This window comes from Berghia stephanieae, chromosome 4, assembly GCF_034508935.2.
Source record: "Berghia stephanieae isolate SIO BIC M18660-M18661 chromosome 4, UCSD_Bste_1.3, whole genome shotgun sequence".
Classification (NCBI taxonomy): domain Eukaryota; kingdom Metazoa; phylum Mollusca; class Gastropoda; order Nudibranchia; family Aeolidiidae; genus Berghia; species Berghia stephanieae.
This window is the reverse complement of record NC_088363.1, coordinates 14075335-14092834: the sequence shown is the minus strand read 5'-3', so window position 1 is coordinate 14092834 and position 17500 is coordinate 14075335. Positions and strand designations below refer to the sequence as shown.

The following is a 17500-nucleotide window of genomic DNA, read 5'->3' as shown; positions in this document are numbered from 1 at the left end:
AATTTTTGATATTTTGCTTTTGTTTCCCCCAATATGACATGACATTGTCTTGTCCAGTCATGGTAGACAGCAGTTTAAGCGTCTTTCAACGGGGAATCATTTTTGAAAGTTTTAACATCGTCCGCCTATCCAAACAGATTCGTGGGCTGCAGTTAAGTCTATTAGGACTGCACCAGTTTTCTGGGCTTTTTTTTTCTCTCAAAGCCTGCTTCAATGTATGAGGTCAGTGCAAGGACCTGTTCACGTCTGATTCTTTGTAGTCTAAAGCCCGCTTGTTCTGGTGGTATGCAGGGATTTACAAATGAGTTGATTCACTCTAGTACAATTCTTTCCAGGAGCTTGTATAAGCAACAAAATAAAGATATTGGTCTGTAGCTGGATGGTTCAGTCATTGGTTTGTCTGGATTTAATATGGCTATTACTTTGGCATGTTTCCAAATTTGTGGATATGTGCCCTTGTCCATGATGTCTGTCATAGTATTTGCCAGCCAGTTTATTGTTTCTGGTTCAAAGTTAGTAATCATGTCGTGGTATAACTCATTAATGCCAGCAGTTTTGCCATTTTTCAGAGAGAGATAGATAGATAGAGAGAGAGAGAGAGAGAGAGAGAGAGAGAGAGAGGGAGAGAGAGAGAGACGAGAAAGAGAGGAGAGAGTGAGGGAGGAAACAGATAGAGGGAGTTAGTGAGAGAGGAGAAAGAGAGAGGGAGTTTGTGATAAGGAGAGAGAGAGATTTTGTGATAAGGAGAGAGAGAGAGAGAGAGAGAGAGAGAGTTCGTGAGAGAGAAGAAAGAAAGAAAGAAAAAGAGAGAGAGAGAGTCAGTGAGAGAGGAGAAAGAGAGAGAGAGAGAGAGAGAAAGAGACTTTGGAGAGAGAGAGAAAGAGAGAGAGAGAGTTCGTGAGAGAGAAGAAAGAAAGAAAGAGAGAGAGTTAATGAGAGAAGAGAAAGAGAGAGTCAGTGAGAGAGGAGAAAGAGATATTGTTTGTGGAAGAGGAGAAAGAGAGAGAGAGAGAGAGAGAGAGAGAGAGAGAGAGAGAGTGTTAGTGAGAGAGGATACAGAGATAGGGAGTGAGAGATGAGAAAGAGAGAGTTAGTGAATAAGGAGAAAGAAAGAAAGAGAGAGAGAGAGAAAGAGAATGAAAGAGAGAGATAAAGATAGAGAGAGAGAGGTTGTTAGTGGGAGAGGAGAAAGATAAAGACAGAGAGAGAGTTAGTGAGAGAGGAGACAAATGGAGAGAGAGCGATAGATAGATAGAGAGAGAGAGAGAGAGAGAGAGAGAGAGAGAGAGAGAGAGAGAGGGGGGGGGGAGTTGTTGAGTCCCTCTATGGACGAATTACGATTATTTGCATCAGAATGAATATTTATTATAATTTTTTAAGTCAAAAATGTGTTTAGCGCTCTGTTATTTTCTTTATTTTCTCAGTGTTACGTTGTCATTTCGTATTTTTTAAACAAAGTACATCAGTCATTCACTCCTGCCCAAACACCGTATCGCAAGTTACTGTGTTATGGCAGGCCAGAATTATGCTTAGTTGTGGTTTTTATTGCACCGTATCACTAGTTACAGCTTTTGAGCAGAATGTGTTCAGGGTAATTTCTTTTGACAGCTCTGTCTTATTCCCGGTTACTTTGGGCTGCCAAACCTCCACCTGAGAACGGGATAGGCGGCATGCACTATGCAAGTAACATGATATACGGTAAACGGGCAGAGCGATACTGTGGCATTTTTCAAAAAAATGTCCCTGCACAAAAGCCGTAATGAAAATAGCTACGTAAAATGCGTCGTTTTATTAAAAATGACAATCTAAAAGTGACTGGGGTCCTGACAATCAAGCAGACTATATAATCACGGTTGTATTGGTATAAAAATCATCACGATAGTATTTGGTTAACTATATAAATTCCATCCGCAAAGTTTTGATTTGCTCTCCTGAAAAATCAACGAAATCATCGTTACGGCTTTTGCGCAGGCACCCCTCGATATATATATATATATATATATATATATATATATATATATATATATATATATATAAACATAAATAATGACCGTCACACACAACAGTGTTTAATCCAACCTATACACACACACACACACACACACACACACACATATATATATATATATATATATATATATATATATATATCACCAATGTTAGATCAAGCTCAGGTTAGAGAGCTGTAAACCGACCTGAAAATACGTGGGATTTTTAACTTAACCAATTTACTCATTAACTAAAACAATAAAGAGACAAATTGTACACCAGCTACTGGTTCAGGACAAAAACAACACCCCCCCCCCCCCCCCCGTCCCCCAAACAAAATATTAGACTTTGGAAGGCTGCATTTTTTGGGATGTTTTTTATTCTCCTACTTTGTCTAGCACTGCTTCACATGTACTCTTTCGGGTTGTTGTCTTATGAATATTAAACGAATATAATTGAGATTTTATATAGCGCAATATCCACTAAACGTGCTCAAAACGCTCTACACAGGGTTCCTGACCAACAGCAACACGTAACGTGTAGAAAGAGAAAAGACGCCTGTTAGGCGATAATACATTTTTTTCTCGATAGAGACAACGCTGTTAACGACCAGGTACTCCTTTTACACCTGACCTGAGCACGGTAAGAGAATGTGAGTAAAGAGCCTTTTCCAAGGACTCAACTATGCGCCGAGCGAGGCTCGAACCCAGGATCTTCCGATCCGAAAGCGAGCGTCATACCACTCGACACCATAGCCGCACAAATCTATTTGTGTTTTGTCTAGCACGGCTTCATACTTGATGCTCGTTCAGATCGTTGTCTTATGAAATAACACGTTTCGTGGCCAAAATGTTTCTTAAAAAGTTATCGATATACTATAGATAGTATGCGCTTGGCTAAGGAGTTCACAACATACCATCCTGAAGTATAACGGACCAACACACAAAACTGTGTGTAACCATGATCGTTTATAGTCTGGTTAATACAGATTAGTGAGAATTACTCATAAACGTGGATGGCCAATAGCAGTAACAAAGACCTGAGTGACGTCAATTTCATACTTTCTCTAACATTTCAGTGTAAAATAATAAACGATATTCTCACATTCTTGCTTTTTGGAATTCCGGACGTGTTCCCAACCGCTGCACGAGCTTACGAGTGTGCTTAAGGAACAAAGTTTAAATTCTAAAACGCAAGAGTGTAAGAAATCTTTTATTCTACCCCTCAATCGATTCCGATTTCGCCACACTGAGTAAAATACATTTTCAAACATATTTAAATAATACTTCTTTTTAACTCTCTCTTTAGCAGCCATTTTAAGTATTTTCCCCAAAACTTCACACCCAACTAACACAAAAAATATTTTTTATCAATCAAAATCTATATAGACCGTCTTGCAGTAAAGTTCTTCCGATGCATAATTTCTTAAGCAAAACATGCTCTACAACACACTGTTTATTTTCTTTAAATTTTATGATATACACAAGAAATTTGAATCCGAACAATATTGCTTGTATCGTAACGTATGTGACGATATCCCAACGAATGTGACGATTTTCCTATAGTTGGTAAGGAGAGGGTTAACCCTCTCCTTACGAGCGATTTTCAGAATTTTATCATAAACTTCATGTTCACCACAACAACAAAAATAGATTTTTAAAACGGATTAGTAACGAGTATATTCTATATTTTGTTAAGAAAAATTATCTCTGCAACACAATATCAGTTTTTATGGCTATAACTATAACAAATGAAATCAGAACAAGAAAATTGTAGGTTGCATCGTAACGAATGTGACGATTTTCCTATTGTTGGTAAGGAGAGGGTTCAAACAATCAGACTATTTTAGTGAAATTTAACGTTTGATAATTCTGACGTCACAAAATAATTATTGTATACATGATATCATTACGCGTCACTATAGGGAATGAGATTATCGGAAGAGTAGCGTCCCTTGATTGGACGTCACCTTACAGAGAGAACGTCAATTTGGTTTTGAAGTGTCTCAAGCCGCTTTCACCGGAAGCGAGGACGAGAGCAGACGCATGCGCACAACCAACATGACGTTCTCTCTCTAATAACTTTTCCGCCGGAGACGTCACAGACTATGGGTGACGTCCAATCAAGGGACGCTACTCTTCTGCTAATCTCATTCCCTATTCAGGAAGAGGGGTGGGATAATATTTATGATTTGTGGATGTCTCTAACCATTTTGTCCCACATCGCTCTCTCTCTCGAAGACATGGGTTGGTCCTCATCCTCATGCATGCCGAGTTCATCGTTGTTGACCACCCCGTTGTAGGGGAGGTAAGTGTTTTGTTGGATGTGGGTCAAAAGTTCAAGGCCGATCTTATTTTTAGGGATCTTATCCGCGATCAGGAATATCAAGACTTTTCTCCCGCTGATCACCGATTCTTCCTTGGCCATCTGAAAGGTCAAAATATGTCAATGACTATGGTGATGATGATGATGATGATGATGATGATAATGATGATGATGATGATGGTGATGATGATGATGATGATGATGATAATGATGATGATGATGATGATGATGATAACAATAACAATAATTATAAAACTAATAAAAGCAATGATGATGATGGTGCGGCTATGTGGTCTAATGGTATGACACTCGCTTTCGGATCGAAAGGTCCTGGGTTCGAGCCTCGCTCGGCGCATAGTTGAGTCCTTGGAAAAGGCTCTTTATTCACATTCTCTCACCGTACTCAGGTGTAAAATGAGTACCTGGCCGTTAACAGCGTTGTCTCTGTCCATAAATTGTAATATCGCCTAACAGGCGTCATGTCTTGTCCTAAATGTTAAGTGTTGCTGTTGGCCAGGGGCCCCTTGTAAAGCGCTTTGAGCACGCGAAGTGGATATTGCTCGATATAAAAGCTCATTAAAAATGATGATGATGATGATGATAATGATGATGATGATGATGATAACAATGACAATAATTATAAAACTAATAAAAGCAGTGATGATGGTGATGGTGATGATGATGATGATGATGATGATGATGATGATGATGATGATGATGATGATGATGATGATGCTAATAACAATGACAATTATTATAAAACTAATAAAAGCAATGATGATGTTGATGATGATGATGATGATGATGATGATGATGATGATGATGATGATGATAACAATGACAATTATTATAAAACTAATAAAAGCAATGATGATGATGATGGTGATGACAATGATGATGATGATGATGATGATGATGATGATGATGATGATGATGATGATGATGATGATGATGATGATGATGATGATGATGATGATGATGATGATGATGGTGGTGATAAAAATCATATTAAATTATATTCGATTTAAAAAATTGATATAAATTACAGAAAAAACGTTTGTTTTTCCTAATTTAAAACAATAATCGTAACATCACATCATCCTCTCTTCCGGTTCAAAACTTCTTGGAAGTGTGTAGCCAATTCTCTGGAGGACAACAATGAATATGTTATACATTGAGTCACAAGGTGCATTCACTATTTGAGTAGCAATAGGATGTATTGGCAGATTCTTACGTGTACGGGTCGTAAAAGACGGCTATGTGGTATAGTGGCATGGCAATCGCTTTCGGATCGGAAGGTCCTGGGTTCGAGCATCGCGCTCGGCGCATAGTTGAGTCCTTGGAAAAGGCTCTTAACTCACATTCTCTCACCGTACTCAGATGTAAAATGAGTACCTGGCCGTTAACAGCCTAAACTTTGTCCGAAAAATTGTAATATCGCCTAACAGGCGTCATGTCCCGTCCTACATGTTAAATGTTGCTGTTGACTAGGGACTCCTGTAAAGCGCTTTGAGCACATTTAGTGGATATTGCGCTATATAAAAGCTCAATTTTTTTCCAAAGAGTGAGGATGGACGATCTTTATCAACGACTATCGTGATTATATTTAGGCTAGAAAATAAGATGTCATCACTCCGAAACCAGAAGATCATTCATTTGCGTGCACAAGGTATGTATCCAGTCCTCCAAATGAATGGTTTTTACACTTCCAAGGAGATTGAAACCAGTATTTTGACATCAAAACGTTGTTCCCTATTACATTTTACGTGTACTGAATTACTTCAGGGTAATCAGTATTGATGCTATGCGTTTATCTAAGATACTCACAACAACCGCCAGCTGGATATAAAAAAATATAGCTTTATATAGCGCAATATCCACGAAATGTGCTCAAAGCGCTTTACAAGGGGTCAACAGCAACATTTAACATGTAATGATTGGACATTGCACCTGTTAGGCGATATTACAATTTTTCGGACAAAGACAACGCTGTTAACGGCCAGGTACTCATTTTACACTTGAGTACGGTGAGAGAATGTGAGTAAAGAGTCTTTTCCAAGGACTCAACTATGCGTCGAGCGAGGCTCGAACCCAGGACCTTCCGATCCGAAAGCGAGTGTCATACCACTAGACCACATAGCCGTATTCAGTCCTCCAGAAGACTGGTTTTACACTTCCAAGGAGATTGGAACCAGTATCTTGACATCACAACGTTGTTCCCTATTACATGTTACGTGTACTGAATTACTTCAGGGTAATCAGTATTGTTGCTATGCGTTTATGTAAGATACAATAACCGCCAGCCGGATATAGAGTACCAACACTGAAAATTGTGTGTAATCTAAGACGTCTATAGTCTGATTTCTGATTGATATTCTTTAGTGAGTACGAATTACTAATTTTTAAAAAATTGAGCTTTTATACAGAGCAATATCCACTAAGTGCTCAAAGCGCTTTACAAGAGGTCCCTGGCCAATAGCAACATTCAACATTTAGGGTGGAATAGGACGCTGTTACATTTTTTACGGACAGAGACAACACTGTTAACGACCAGGTACTCATTTTACACCCGAGTACGGTGAGAGAATGTGAGTAAAGAGCCCTTTCCAAGGACTCAACTATGCGCCGAGCCAAGCTCAAACCCGGGACCTTCGAACCACCCCCCACCCCCCTTTCGATGGGTTTCATATGATAATATCAATGCCATATCTACACGTCTCACCTGGAATTCTGCTCGGCACCATTTACTTTTGATAAAGTTGCTGGTGAGTACCACCAGGGTTCTCTTGCTGTCTTTGACGGCTCTGATGATATTGCTGATGACGTTCTCACCAGCGCAGAAATCACGACTGTGTATGCAGAGCTTCAAATCACGCCTGTGGAGCTCTGAGTGAGATAAAAGAGACTTCGAATTAATTACAAAATGAATATATTATAGGGAATGAGATTAGCGGAAGAGTAGCGTCCCTTGATTGAACGTCACCCATAGTCTGTGACGTCACCGTCTCTCGTCCTCGCTTCCGGCTTTTTTCAGCCGGTGACGTCACAGACTATGGGTGACGTCCAATCAAGGGACGCTACTCTTCCGCTAATCTCATTCCCTATAGATAAAACGAAATTGACTTGCGCAAGGCCACACAGCGCAACGGCGGGTGATCGAACTCGGTACCTTTCGGGTACGAATCATAGACCGTACCGCGAAGTCAAGCTGCCCCCTAATCAAACCTTTAGTTCTAAGAAAAGAATTGATACAGTATGAGGGATGTGCTTGTCCGTGTTCTTGTGTTTGCCCCCCCCCCCCCCTCTCTCCCTTTCCCCCATCCCTATCTCTCCCCCCTCTCTCTCCCTCCCCCCTCTCTCTCCCTCCCCCCTCTCTCTCCCTTCCCCCCTCTCTCCCTTCCTCTCTCTCTATCTCTCTCGCTCCCCCTCTCTCCCTCTCTCCCTCCCCCTCCCTTCCTCTCTCTCTCTCTCTCTCTCTCTCTCTCTCTCCCTCTCTCTCTCTCGCTCTCCGTCTCTCTCCCCCCCCCTCACTCCCTCTATCTCTCCCTTTCTCCCCCTTCCTCTCTCTCTCCCTCTCCCTCTCCCTCTCTCCCCCCTTTCTCTCTCTCTTTCTCACTCTCACTCCCCCGCCCCCCCCCCTCATCCTCTCGCTCCCTCTCTTTCTCTATACTGTCTGTTGATTCCTGTGCATCATCGAATGGTATCATAATAAGGTGTACAGCTTTTCTTTATTAGCATCGACGGACGAATGCAATATTTCATCACCATTGATAAAACTTGAGAATTAGATCGTACCGAAGGTTCAGATAGTATGCGCTTGGCTAAGAGGCTCATAACATTGCCATCCGGAAGTATAACGGACCAACACACAAAACTGTGTGTAGCCATGAACGTTTATAGTCGGGTTAATACAGATCAGTGAGCAATACTCATAAACGCGGATGGCAAAAAACAATAATAAAGACCTGAGTGACGTCATCTTCGAACTACCTATACAATTTGTGAGAACTCAGGCCGATAAAACGTATATAAACATTTTGGCCAGCAAACTTTAATTTCTTACATTGTTCGATCACAATGACGAGTCTTAACCATTCAACAATTCTTAACCCTAAGAATTCATAGAAGTCTTACGAAAGTCTCCAGCTTAATGTTTTTGACACGTTGGAGCCATTTTAATACAAAAAGACATATAAATGTATAAAAAAAGAAGTTTTCAAGCTAAATACTAAAAAAGTATTTTATTATAAAACATTAACCGTTTCCTTACAACCTACAACAAAATCGTCACATTTATTACGACTCAATATATACATGTTTCTTATTCAGATTAATTTTGTACATCACACAAACTTTCAAGAATGATCTTTGTTTGATTAATAACAACATAATATTGTTATGTAGAGAGCTTGTTTGTGTTTAACTCACTCAACCCTAACACGGACTATATCCATAGTTTACCAGGGTTACTTTTACCCCATGACTATTTATTACATTTTTCTGAGACAAATTATAGGCGTAGTATCAAAGCTAATTTTTAATAATAGTTGATTAAAACGCTATGTACATGCTCATTTTTAATACATTTTTTCCCAATTTTGAAAAGTATCAACAAATCTCTAGGATTGAGTGAGTTAAAAAGCCAATTTTTCTGCTGGGTAAGCCTGCTATTTTGGGAAAATACTGAAAAGGATCGGTAAGGAGAGAGAGTTCAAGGCCGTATTATTAATGTCAACTAGAACAGGCGGAATTTTTCCTTTTAAAAATGAAATTAAACTTGGAATAATGCACATAATTGAATAATTCCTCCGTTTTTTTGGCATGTTTTAAATGATCCAGAATGGTCATATAATAATAATATTAATAATAATAATATAATGATGATGTGATAATAATAATAATAATAATAATAATAACAATAATAATAATAATAATAATAATAATAATAATAATAATAATAAATAATAAATAATAATAATAATAATAATAATAATAATAATAATAATAATAATAATAATAATAATAATAATAATAATAATAATAATAATAATTATTATTATTATTATTATTATTATTATTATTATTATTATTATTATTATTCATTATTATTATTATTATCATCTATTATTATTATTATTGTTATTATTATTATTTATTATTATTATTATTATTATTATTATTATTATTATTATTATTATTATTATTATTATTATTATTATTATCATTATCATTATTATTATAAATAGAATCTATTTCCATCGGAGCTGTTTAGAAAATAACATAATTTTGAGATTTGCAATCGAATACGGAACTGGCAAAAGCGATAATTTACGAAAATGGAGATTTCACTTCATAACGTGAACAGGAAACCGGAGGTTATTTAAATCACTTTCAGCTTTTGAAGATAAGGACAACAAGGTTATCAATTGTAACTGTAGATAAGGTTGTCTCAATGGGCGACCATGTCCTTCTTTATGCCAGTCAATAAGGGTGTCCAATGTATTGCATATTGTACGTATTATGCTATAGGCACTCCTAATACAAGTACGTAGGTAGAAATGACCACATAGATTTATCGTATGCACGCACTGCTTATGGTATTGTAAAATTCGATGGTTGATAACTGTTATATACAATAATAAAGAATACACACAAATACACACACTTTATATTCATACTTACACACACACACACACACACACACACACACATATATATATATATATATATATATATATATATATATATATATATATATCACAAAATAAACAAAACAAAAAAAAAAAAAAAAAAACAAACAAAAAAACCCAAACAAACCCAGAATAAAAACAAAAACACAAAAACCAAAAAACAAAACAAAACCCAAAACAGTCGAATCCAAAAGCCAACAAACTGAAAAACAAATACAAAAAAAAAAAAAAACAAAAAAAAAAAAAAAAAAAAAAAAAAAAAAAAAAAAACAAGAAAATTAAAATAAACAAAGAAACAAAACAATCCAAAACAAAATAGAAACAAACAAAATACTTTTTAAAAAAACATAGCAAAAAAAAAAAAAAAAAGGAAATAAAAGAAGAAAAATGAACAAACAAAACAACAACAACAACAACAGCAACAAAAGAAACGTTCTAAATATGCCTGCACCTGGAACTATATTCAGAACAATAGAAGTCAATTTCAATCTATCGATTTATAAAGTAAAACTATTTCGAGCCTAATAATTATTAAACAAAATAAAATAAAATTATGCCCTTTCCGTTACAAAATCATAAGATATCGGCGTCTAGGCATTCCACGAGGGAATATATATTTATTTATAATTCATCAAACAAGACGTCTGATGTCAACAGGAATCACCTATGTTGTCTAAGTGAGCAAATTTGGGGTTAATAAAAAAACGAAAGTGCCTGAAACGGGGCTCGAACCCGGGATCTTCCAGGCCACAGTGCAATGCCTTAACCACTCGACCACTTCACCCCCCTAATAATAATTTATTATATTAATAAAATAATAATTAATAATTATAAGATAGAAAATATCTAAATGTTTCATCAGCTTCTACTCTCCCTCGGCTCCAATGGTCTTCTGACGTGGAAGCAATAACATCGTGCCTAACTGTTTGACAGATCGCTTACACGTTAATAGGATTCAATAGTCTGATGTAACGTCCGCCCAAAAACCAGCAGCTTGGTTCTAAACAAAGAAAATCGGTACTTTTTATTTTTCATGCTGACCGACACTTTTTCACATATAATGTGATCAGAATGTATAACAGTCAAAACATGATCAGATTTATAATGTTTTCCTCCTCTGGATACAGGTTAATGCTCGTCGGAGAAGTATTTCACAAGGACGTCCGCCATTGTTCCGATAGTTTAGAACCAGTTACTAAGTTATTATTTTTCATAACGAGGGAAGTGACGTCACGATTGTTGAAGCCTATTATTCCACTCCTCTCCCTAAATAGTAACGCGTAATGATATCATGTTAAAATAATAATTTGTGACGTCAGATTATCAAGCGTAAATTTCGCTTAAATTCAGATTATTTAAAAAAAGAGTATTATTTAAGTGTTCTTGAACGTGTCTTTGATTCAAAGATGACGAAACAGGAATCGATTGAGGGGTAGAATTATTGATTTCTTACACTCTTGCGTTTTGGAATTCGAACTCTGTTCTCAACGCGCACTCGTAAGCTCGTGTTGGGAACACGTCAGGAATTGGATCCAATAGTCTGATGTCACGTCGCCCAGCAACGGCGGTCATCGTGGTTCTAAACAAAGAAAAAATTGCTACTTTTTTATCTTCATGCTGGCTAGAATTTTTCATATGTCTTGTGATCAGAATGTGTAAAAGTCAAAACATGATCAGATTTATAATGTTTTTTGCCCTCTGGATACGCTCTTCGACAGTCGTAACGTCACTTCCCTCGTAATGACGCATGGTAATTTAGTAACACTGGCTCTAAACTATCGGAACAATGGCGGACGCCCTTATGAAATTTTTCTCCGACGAGCATTAAAGCGTATCCAGAGTAAAAAAAAAAACAACATTATAAATCTGATCATGTTTTGACTTTTATACATTCTGATCACAAGACATGTGAAAAATTCTAGCCAGCATGAAGAATAAAAAGTAGCAATTTTCTTTGTTTAGAACCACGACGGCCGCCGTTGCTGGGCGACGTGACATCAGACTATTGAATCCAATTCCGGACGTGTGCCCAACCGCTGCATGAGCTAGCGATTGCGCGTTGGGAATAAAGTTCGAATTCCAAAAGGCAAAAGTGTAGGAAATCTTTTTGATTTTGTCATATCTGAATAAAAAATATTTTCAAAAATATTTAAATGATAATTATTATTATTTTATTTTTTTTTATATTTTAAGTGAAATTTGATGTTTGATAATCTGACGTCACAAATTATTATTTTAAACATGATATCATTACGCGTTGCTCGGCGCATAGTTGAGTCCTTGGAAAAGACTCTTTACTCACAATCTCTCACCGTACTCAGGTGTAAAATGAGTACCTGGCCGTTAAGAGCGTTGTCTTTGTCCGAAAAATTGTATTATCGCCTAACAGGCGTCATGTCCCGCCCTACATGTTAAATGTTGTTGTTGACCAGGACCCCTTGTAAAGCGCTTTGAGCACATTTAGTGTATATTGCGCTATATAAATCTCAATATTTTTATTTTTAATTTTTTTTTATTTATATAAACTAAAATCTACAGCTAATCTAAACTTACTTAGAATTATATTTAATCTTCTGATATGCTCATATCTACTGGCTTTTCCAATGATTTTCTTGGAATTTGTACAACTGGGGTGTTAGGACACAGTTTTTGACCAGTATTGAATATTTTAACTTAACTTGAGCTTTTATATAGCGCAATATCCATTATAAGTGCTCATAGCGCTTTACAAAGGGTCTCTGACCAACAGCAAAACGTAACATGTAGAACGAGACATGGCGTCTATGACAATTTTTTTCGACAGAGACAACGCTGTTGCCGACTAGGTACTCATTTTACACCTGATTCCGAAGAGAATGTGAGTTAAAAGACTTTTTCCAAGGACTCAATTATTCGCCGAGCGAGGCTCGAACTCAGAACCTTCCGATCCGAAAGCGAGTGTCATACCACAAGACCACATAGCCGCACAATGTTTTATAACCTCGGATTTAGCCTTCCCATGGTCGGGTTCTTTCTTTGGTCCAAAAATCAAATAAAGCTAAAAAAACTGTATAATAACAATATGTTCAAATAACCTAGATGTGGTCTATGTGGTCTAATGGTATGAGACTCGCTTTCGGATCGGAAGGTCCTGGGTTCGAGCCTTGATCGGCGCATAGTTGAGTCCCTGGAAAAGGCTCTTTACTCACATTCTCTCACCGTACTCAGGTGTAAAATGAGTACCTGGCCGTTAACAGCGTTGTCTCTGTCCGAAAAATTGTGATATCGCCTAACAGGCGTCATGTCTCGTTCTACATGTTACGTGTTGCTGTTGGTCAGGGACCCATTGTAAAAGCGCTTTGAGCACATTTAGTGGAGATTGCTCGATATAAAAGCTCAAGTTTAATGAGCCAAAAGAATGGAGAGAAATATAAAGGGAATAAATGTAACTCATATATGTGTTAGTGCATGATATATTCAGTCCGATCGTTTTCATATTCTGAAAGAATATGCTTCCCACAGAATTGTAATTTTTATTTGAAGTAAATCGGATGATCTTTCATGAAGTTATGGTCAGATGTATGGGAAAGGTATCCAGCACGTTTTCTCAAATTTCATACTTTTGCAACTTGACTAGCTGTAAAAATATCTAAAAGTGAATTTAAGCTTTAATATTTCCCGAAGATGTACAAAAAGATTGATTTAATCATTTACGACAAGATTTAATTTTTGATAAAAATTGCCCTTCTAACTAAACTTGGCAATATCTTAGTTCAAACATTTTCACCATCCGACTGTTTATGTCATTCACTGTAACATATAAGAGGACAACACAAAACAATAATAATATTACCTGTGACAACTTTCCTTATCACAAAGTTTAAATCTTCATTGGCGTACGAGATAAACACATCATATTTGAATTTGTGCTCTTCTCTGTCGGAGGGTTTCCTCGTTATCCAAAGGTGAAGGCCGTAGTACAGATATCGCAAACGCCACCGGAAACGATACACAATGCTTCCGACGAGCAGCCCAAGCACGAGCAATGTGACCCCAAGAACAATCAAAAAGAGGTTGTAGTGATGTCTGCATTCTCGTTTGATAATTTTGACCTGAATGAGTGAACGAGACAAAATATACGATTTTTTGGGGGGTTTTTTTTGTTTGTTGAAAATATCAAATTGAGAAACGAAGGAGCATGAACGGGTGTAAAATTAAAATTAAATTATATTGAGCTTTTCTATAGCGCAATATCCACTAAAATGTGCTCAAAGCGCTTTACAAGGGGTCCCTGGTCAACAGCAACATTTAACATGTAGGACGGGACATGACGTCTGTCAGGCGATATTACAATTTTTCGGATAAAGACAACTCTGTCAACGGCCAGGTACTCATTTTACACCTGATTACGGTGAGAGAATGTGAGTAAAGAGCCTTTTCCAAGGACTCAACTATGCGCCGAGCGAGGCTCGAACCCAGGACCTTCCGATCCGAAAGCGAGTGTCATACCACTAGACCACATAGCCGCACAAGATAGAAATCTGAAAACATTTTCGTACTGAATAGTGCCAGACAAAGCAAAAAAATAAAATATAAGAAAAAAAAAAACCCATCCCCCAAAAAACCCCATTCTTCTCCAGTCGAGGAGGACAAATTTTTGAGATGTTTTTTTTTCTTGTATCTCTCATTCTTGTTTTGTCTAGCACTGTTTTCCTTACAATTCTTCAGATCTTTAAAACATAAGTTTAAAAGACGTCTAACTTCTACGTCATGGCACAAGACCGAAGGGCTAGAGCTCAGGTGGTCGCTGGTTTGGATAAGTAAGTAAGTAAAACATAAGTTTTATGCGATTCAAAGAACATTTCATTTGGTAACCCTGGCTTTGTATAGATAGAACGAAGTTGGTGTCACTCAGGTCTTTGTTATTGTTTTTTTTTTTGCCATCCACGATTATGAATAATTCTCAATTAACTCTATTATCCAGACTATAAAAGTTCATGGTTACACAGAGATTTGTGTGTTGATTCGTTATACTTCCGGAGGCAATGTTGTGAGCTCCTTAAGCAAGCGCATACTATCTATAGATAGATAGTATGCGCTTGGCAAAGAAAGTCACAACATTGCCATCCGGAAATATAACGGACCAACACACAAAACTATGTGTAATCTTAGTCGTTTATAGTCTGCTTAATACAGTTTAATAAGAATTACTCATAAACGTGGATGACAAGAAAAACAATACAAAGACCTGAGTGACGTCATCTTTATTCTATCTATAGTGTATTACCAGAGAAATACCACATGCCAAGCGATTTGAGCACGTTAAGTGGATATTGCGGTTTATAAAATCTCAAGTGTTTTGGTGTGGTTTTTTAAACTCTTGAGCCGTGGCGCATAGCTCGTATAATGCTGAGGACCCAATGGACAAATTGAAAGACGAATACGGAAGTGATGAAGTACTCACACTCATTGATAAAGATATAGATAAGTATCCATAGTCGTCCTTCAGAGCAATGGAACCTGAGATCATCCCGGTTTCTATAGCGTGAATCGGACTATAGCAATTGCTTGATACCCATTGGTTACGACGCTAGTCTATCGCAAAGTACTTTCCACCAGATTTTACAGACTCAGCTACCCAATCACTGCTGAATGGACAAAGGAGGTCGGAAAAAAATAATCTTGGTCAATCTCGGTCCCCATAGTGTGAAACGAGTGCTCTACCAAGTGACCCATCGGGACAACAAGAAATATGCATGGGAATTATTATTACGAGTAAAGAACAGGTTGGACAACTTTGGGAAGTTGTCATGGAAAAACAATTTTGAACGATTTTCCTATTAATTAGACCCAAACCGCTCCTTAAAGATAATACCTTACCTTTGATACGAATTGACTGTATGTTAGTGTAAGTTGATTTCTGAAGTTTAGCACACAAAGGAAGTTGTCGGACGTCTTGGGCACTGCCTGTGACGTGGTAAACCATGAAAGAAATTCGATATTTGAACAGTCGCAGTCAATCGGAGTATTTGACATGTACACAGTAATGTTATTGAGGGAATTAATATGGTTTGCTGTGCCGATGGGTAGAGATCTAACATCAGTCGAGTTTAAGTTAAGGACCCTCAGATTTTTCATGTGAGAAATGCTTGCGTTGAAGTGTCGAAATCTGTTGTACACCAAGTGTAGTTTTTGTAGAGAATCTAGACCATCAAACGTGTCGTTTTTGAAGAATGAAATGACATTAAATCCGATATTAAGATAAGTCAAATTGGACAGGTAAAGGAACGGTCTATGGTTCAAACCAGTCCCCAATCCGAGGTGATTCCCATACAAATCCAAAATTTCTAAAGATGGGAAATCAGAAAAAAATCGATTGGAGATGAATGATATTTCGCAAGATTTTAGAACCAGTATTTTTACCATTTTAAAACCTCGGAATGGTCCCTCGAGTCTTGGGATATAATTGTTTTCTAAGTACAGCTCTTGCAATGAATTTGTTTCATTAATATGGAGTTCACCAAGAATGTACTTAAGTTCAGCGTATTCCATTGTCAGAATGAGAACATTTGGAGGCATTGGCAATACAAGCTTTTTGTCGTCATTAAGTTTCATTAAATTTTGACTGCCAGTTGTTTCCGGTGAAAAGAATGATTTCACATCAGGGTCCGGATATTGGGTGGGGATGGTGAAAACGGTGTCGAATCCATTCAATTTTAAGACCTTTAAATTTTCCATAGACGAAAGGCCTTCCACATATTTTCCAAAAACCATCCTATTTCCGGAAAAATCAAGATATCGAAGTGTGCTCGGGAGATGATTGAAAATACCTGGATTTAAATAGTTAATATTGTTACCACTGACATCTAAACACGTCAATTTCCTAGGCAAGTAATAATAGGAGGCGTTAATTTTTGATTCAACTTGAAATCTTGACTCAATTCGTTTGATGAACAATTCTCTCAAGTTAGATGCATACAATACTTTGATGATTTGTGCCATTGTGGGAAGCCCTAGTTCTTGATTCCAACTCAGGTCAAGAGAGTAAAGATTTGTCAAAGGACGGAACGCATCTGGGTGACTCACCTTTAAGAAGCAATCGCTTAAATTTAACATTTTTAATTGCGTGAGGTACTGAAACGTGTCCTCTGTCAATGAGATCAGTTTACAATGCCCATCGGTATAACCACTCAGCGAAATCGTTTCCAACTTGTTCATTTTTGCAAATCCTTCACCAAAACTTTTGGTTCTGATTCCGTCCATCGATAAAAACTTTAGAGATTTCACATCAGAGAGGGCTTCATGAGGGTAAAACAGATCAGGATTTTTAGGGTCTCGAGTATTTCTATTTATCCTTAAAGCTACCAAAGATTGTAGAGGTTTGAATACACCGATGGGGTACACGAACCGTTTCATCTCAAGTTTGTTCTTTCGTAAATCCAAAACCTGAAGACTAGTCATGCCAAAGAAAGAATCGGCTGAAAGTCTACGAAGATCGTTGTGTGCCAGGGACAAGT

General features: G+C 37.4%; 1 protein-coding gene across 3 annotated transcripts in view; it reads right to left on the bottom strand.

Moving 5' to 3' along the window:
• Window positions 1–3655: 3655 nt before the first annotated feature.
• The window catches only part of LOC144970056 (toll-like receptor 4), a 20741-nt gene continuing 6896 nt past the window's right edge, over window positions 3656–17500 (bottom strand). For 2 of the 3 annotated variants that reach the window (XM_078909252.1, XM_078909251.1), the window contains exons 2-5: window positions 15864–17500; window positions 13837–14095; window positions 7037–7200; window positions 3656–4416 (exon numbers count right to left, since the gene is read on the bottom strand). The exon at window positions 15864–17500 is cut by the window's right edge and continues 702 nt beyond it. In XM_078909252.1, the coding sequence (XP_078765378.1) occupies window positions 4174–4416; window positions 7037–7200; window positions 13837–14095; window positions 15864–17500 (2303 nt within the window). In that variant the 3' untranslated portion in view covers window positions 3656–4173. The remainder of the gene's footprint in view (window positions 4417–7036; window positions 7201–13836; window positions 14096–15863) is intronic. The other variant, XM_078909253.1, reaches the window with a different exon arrangement.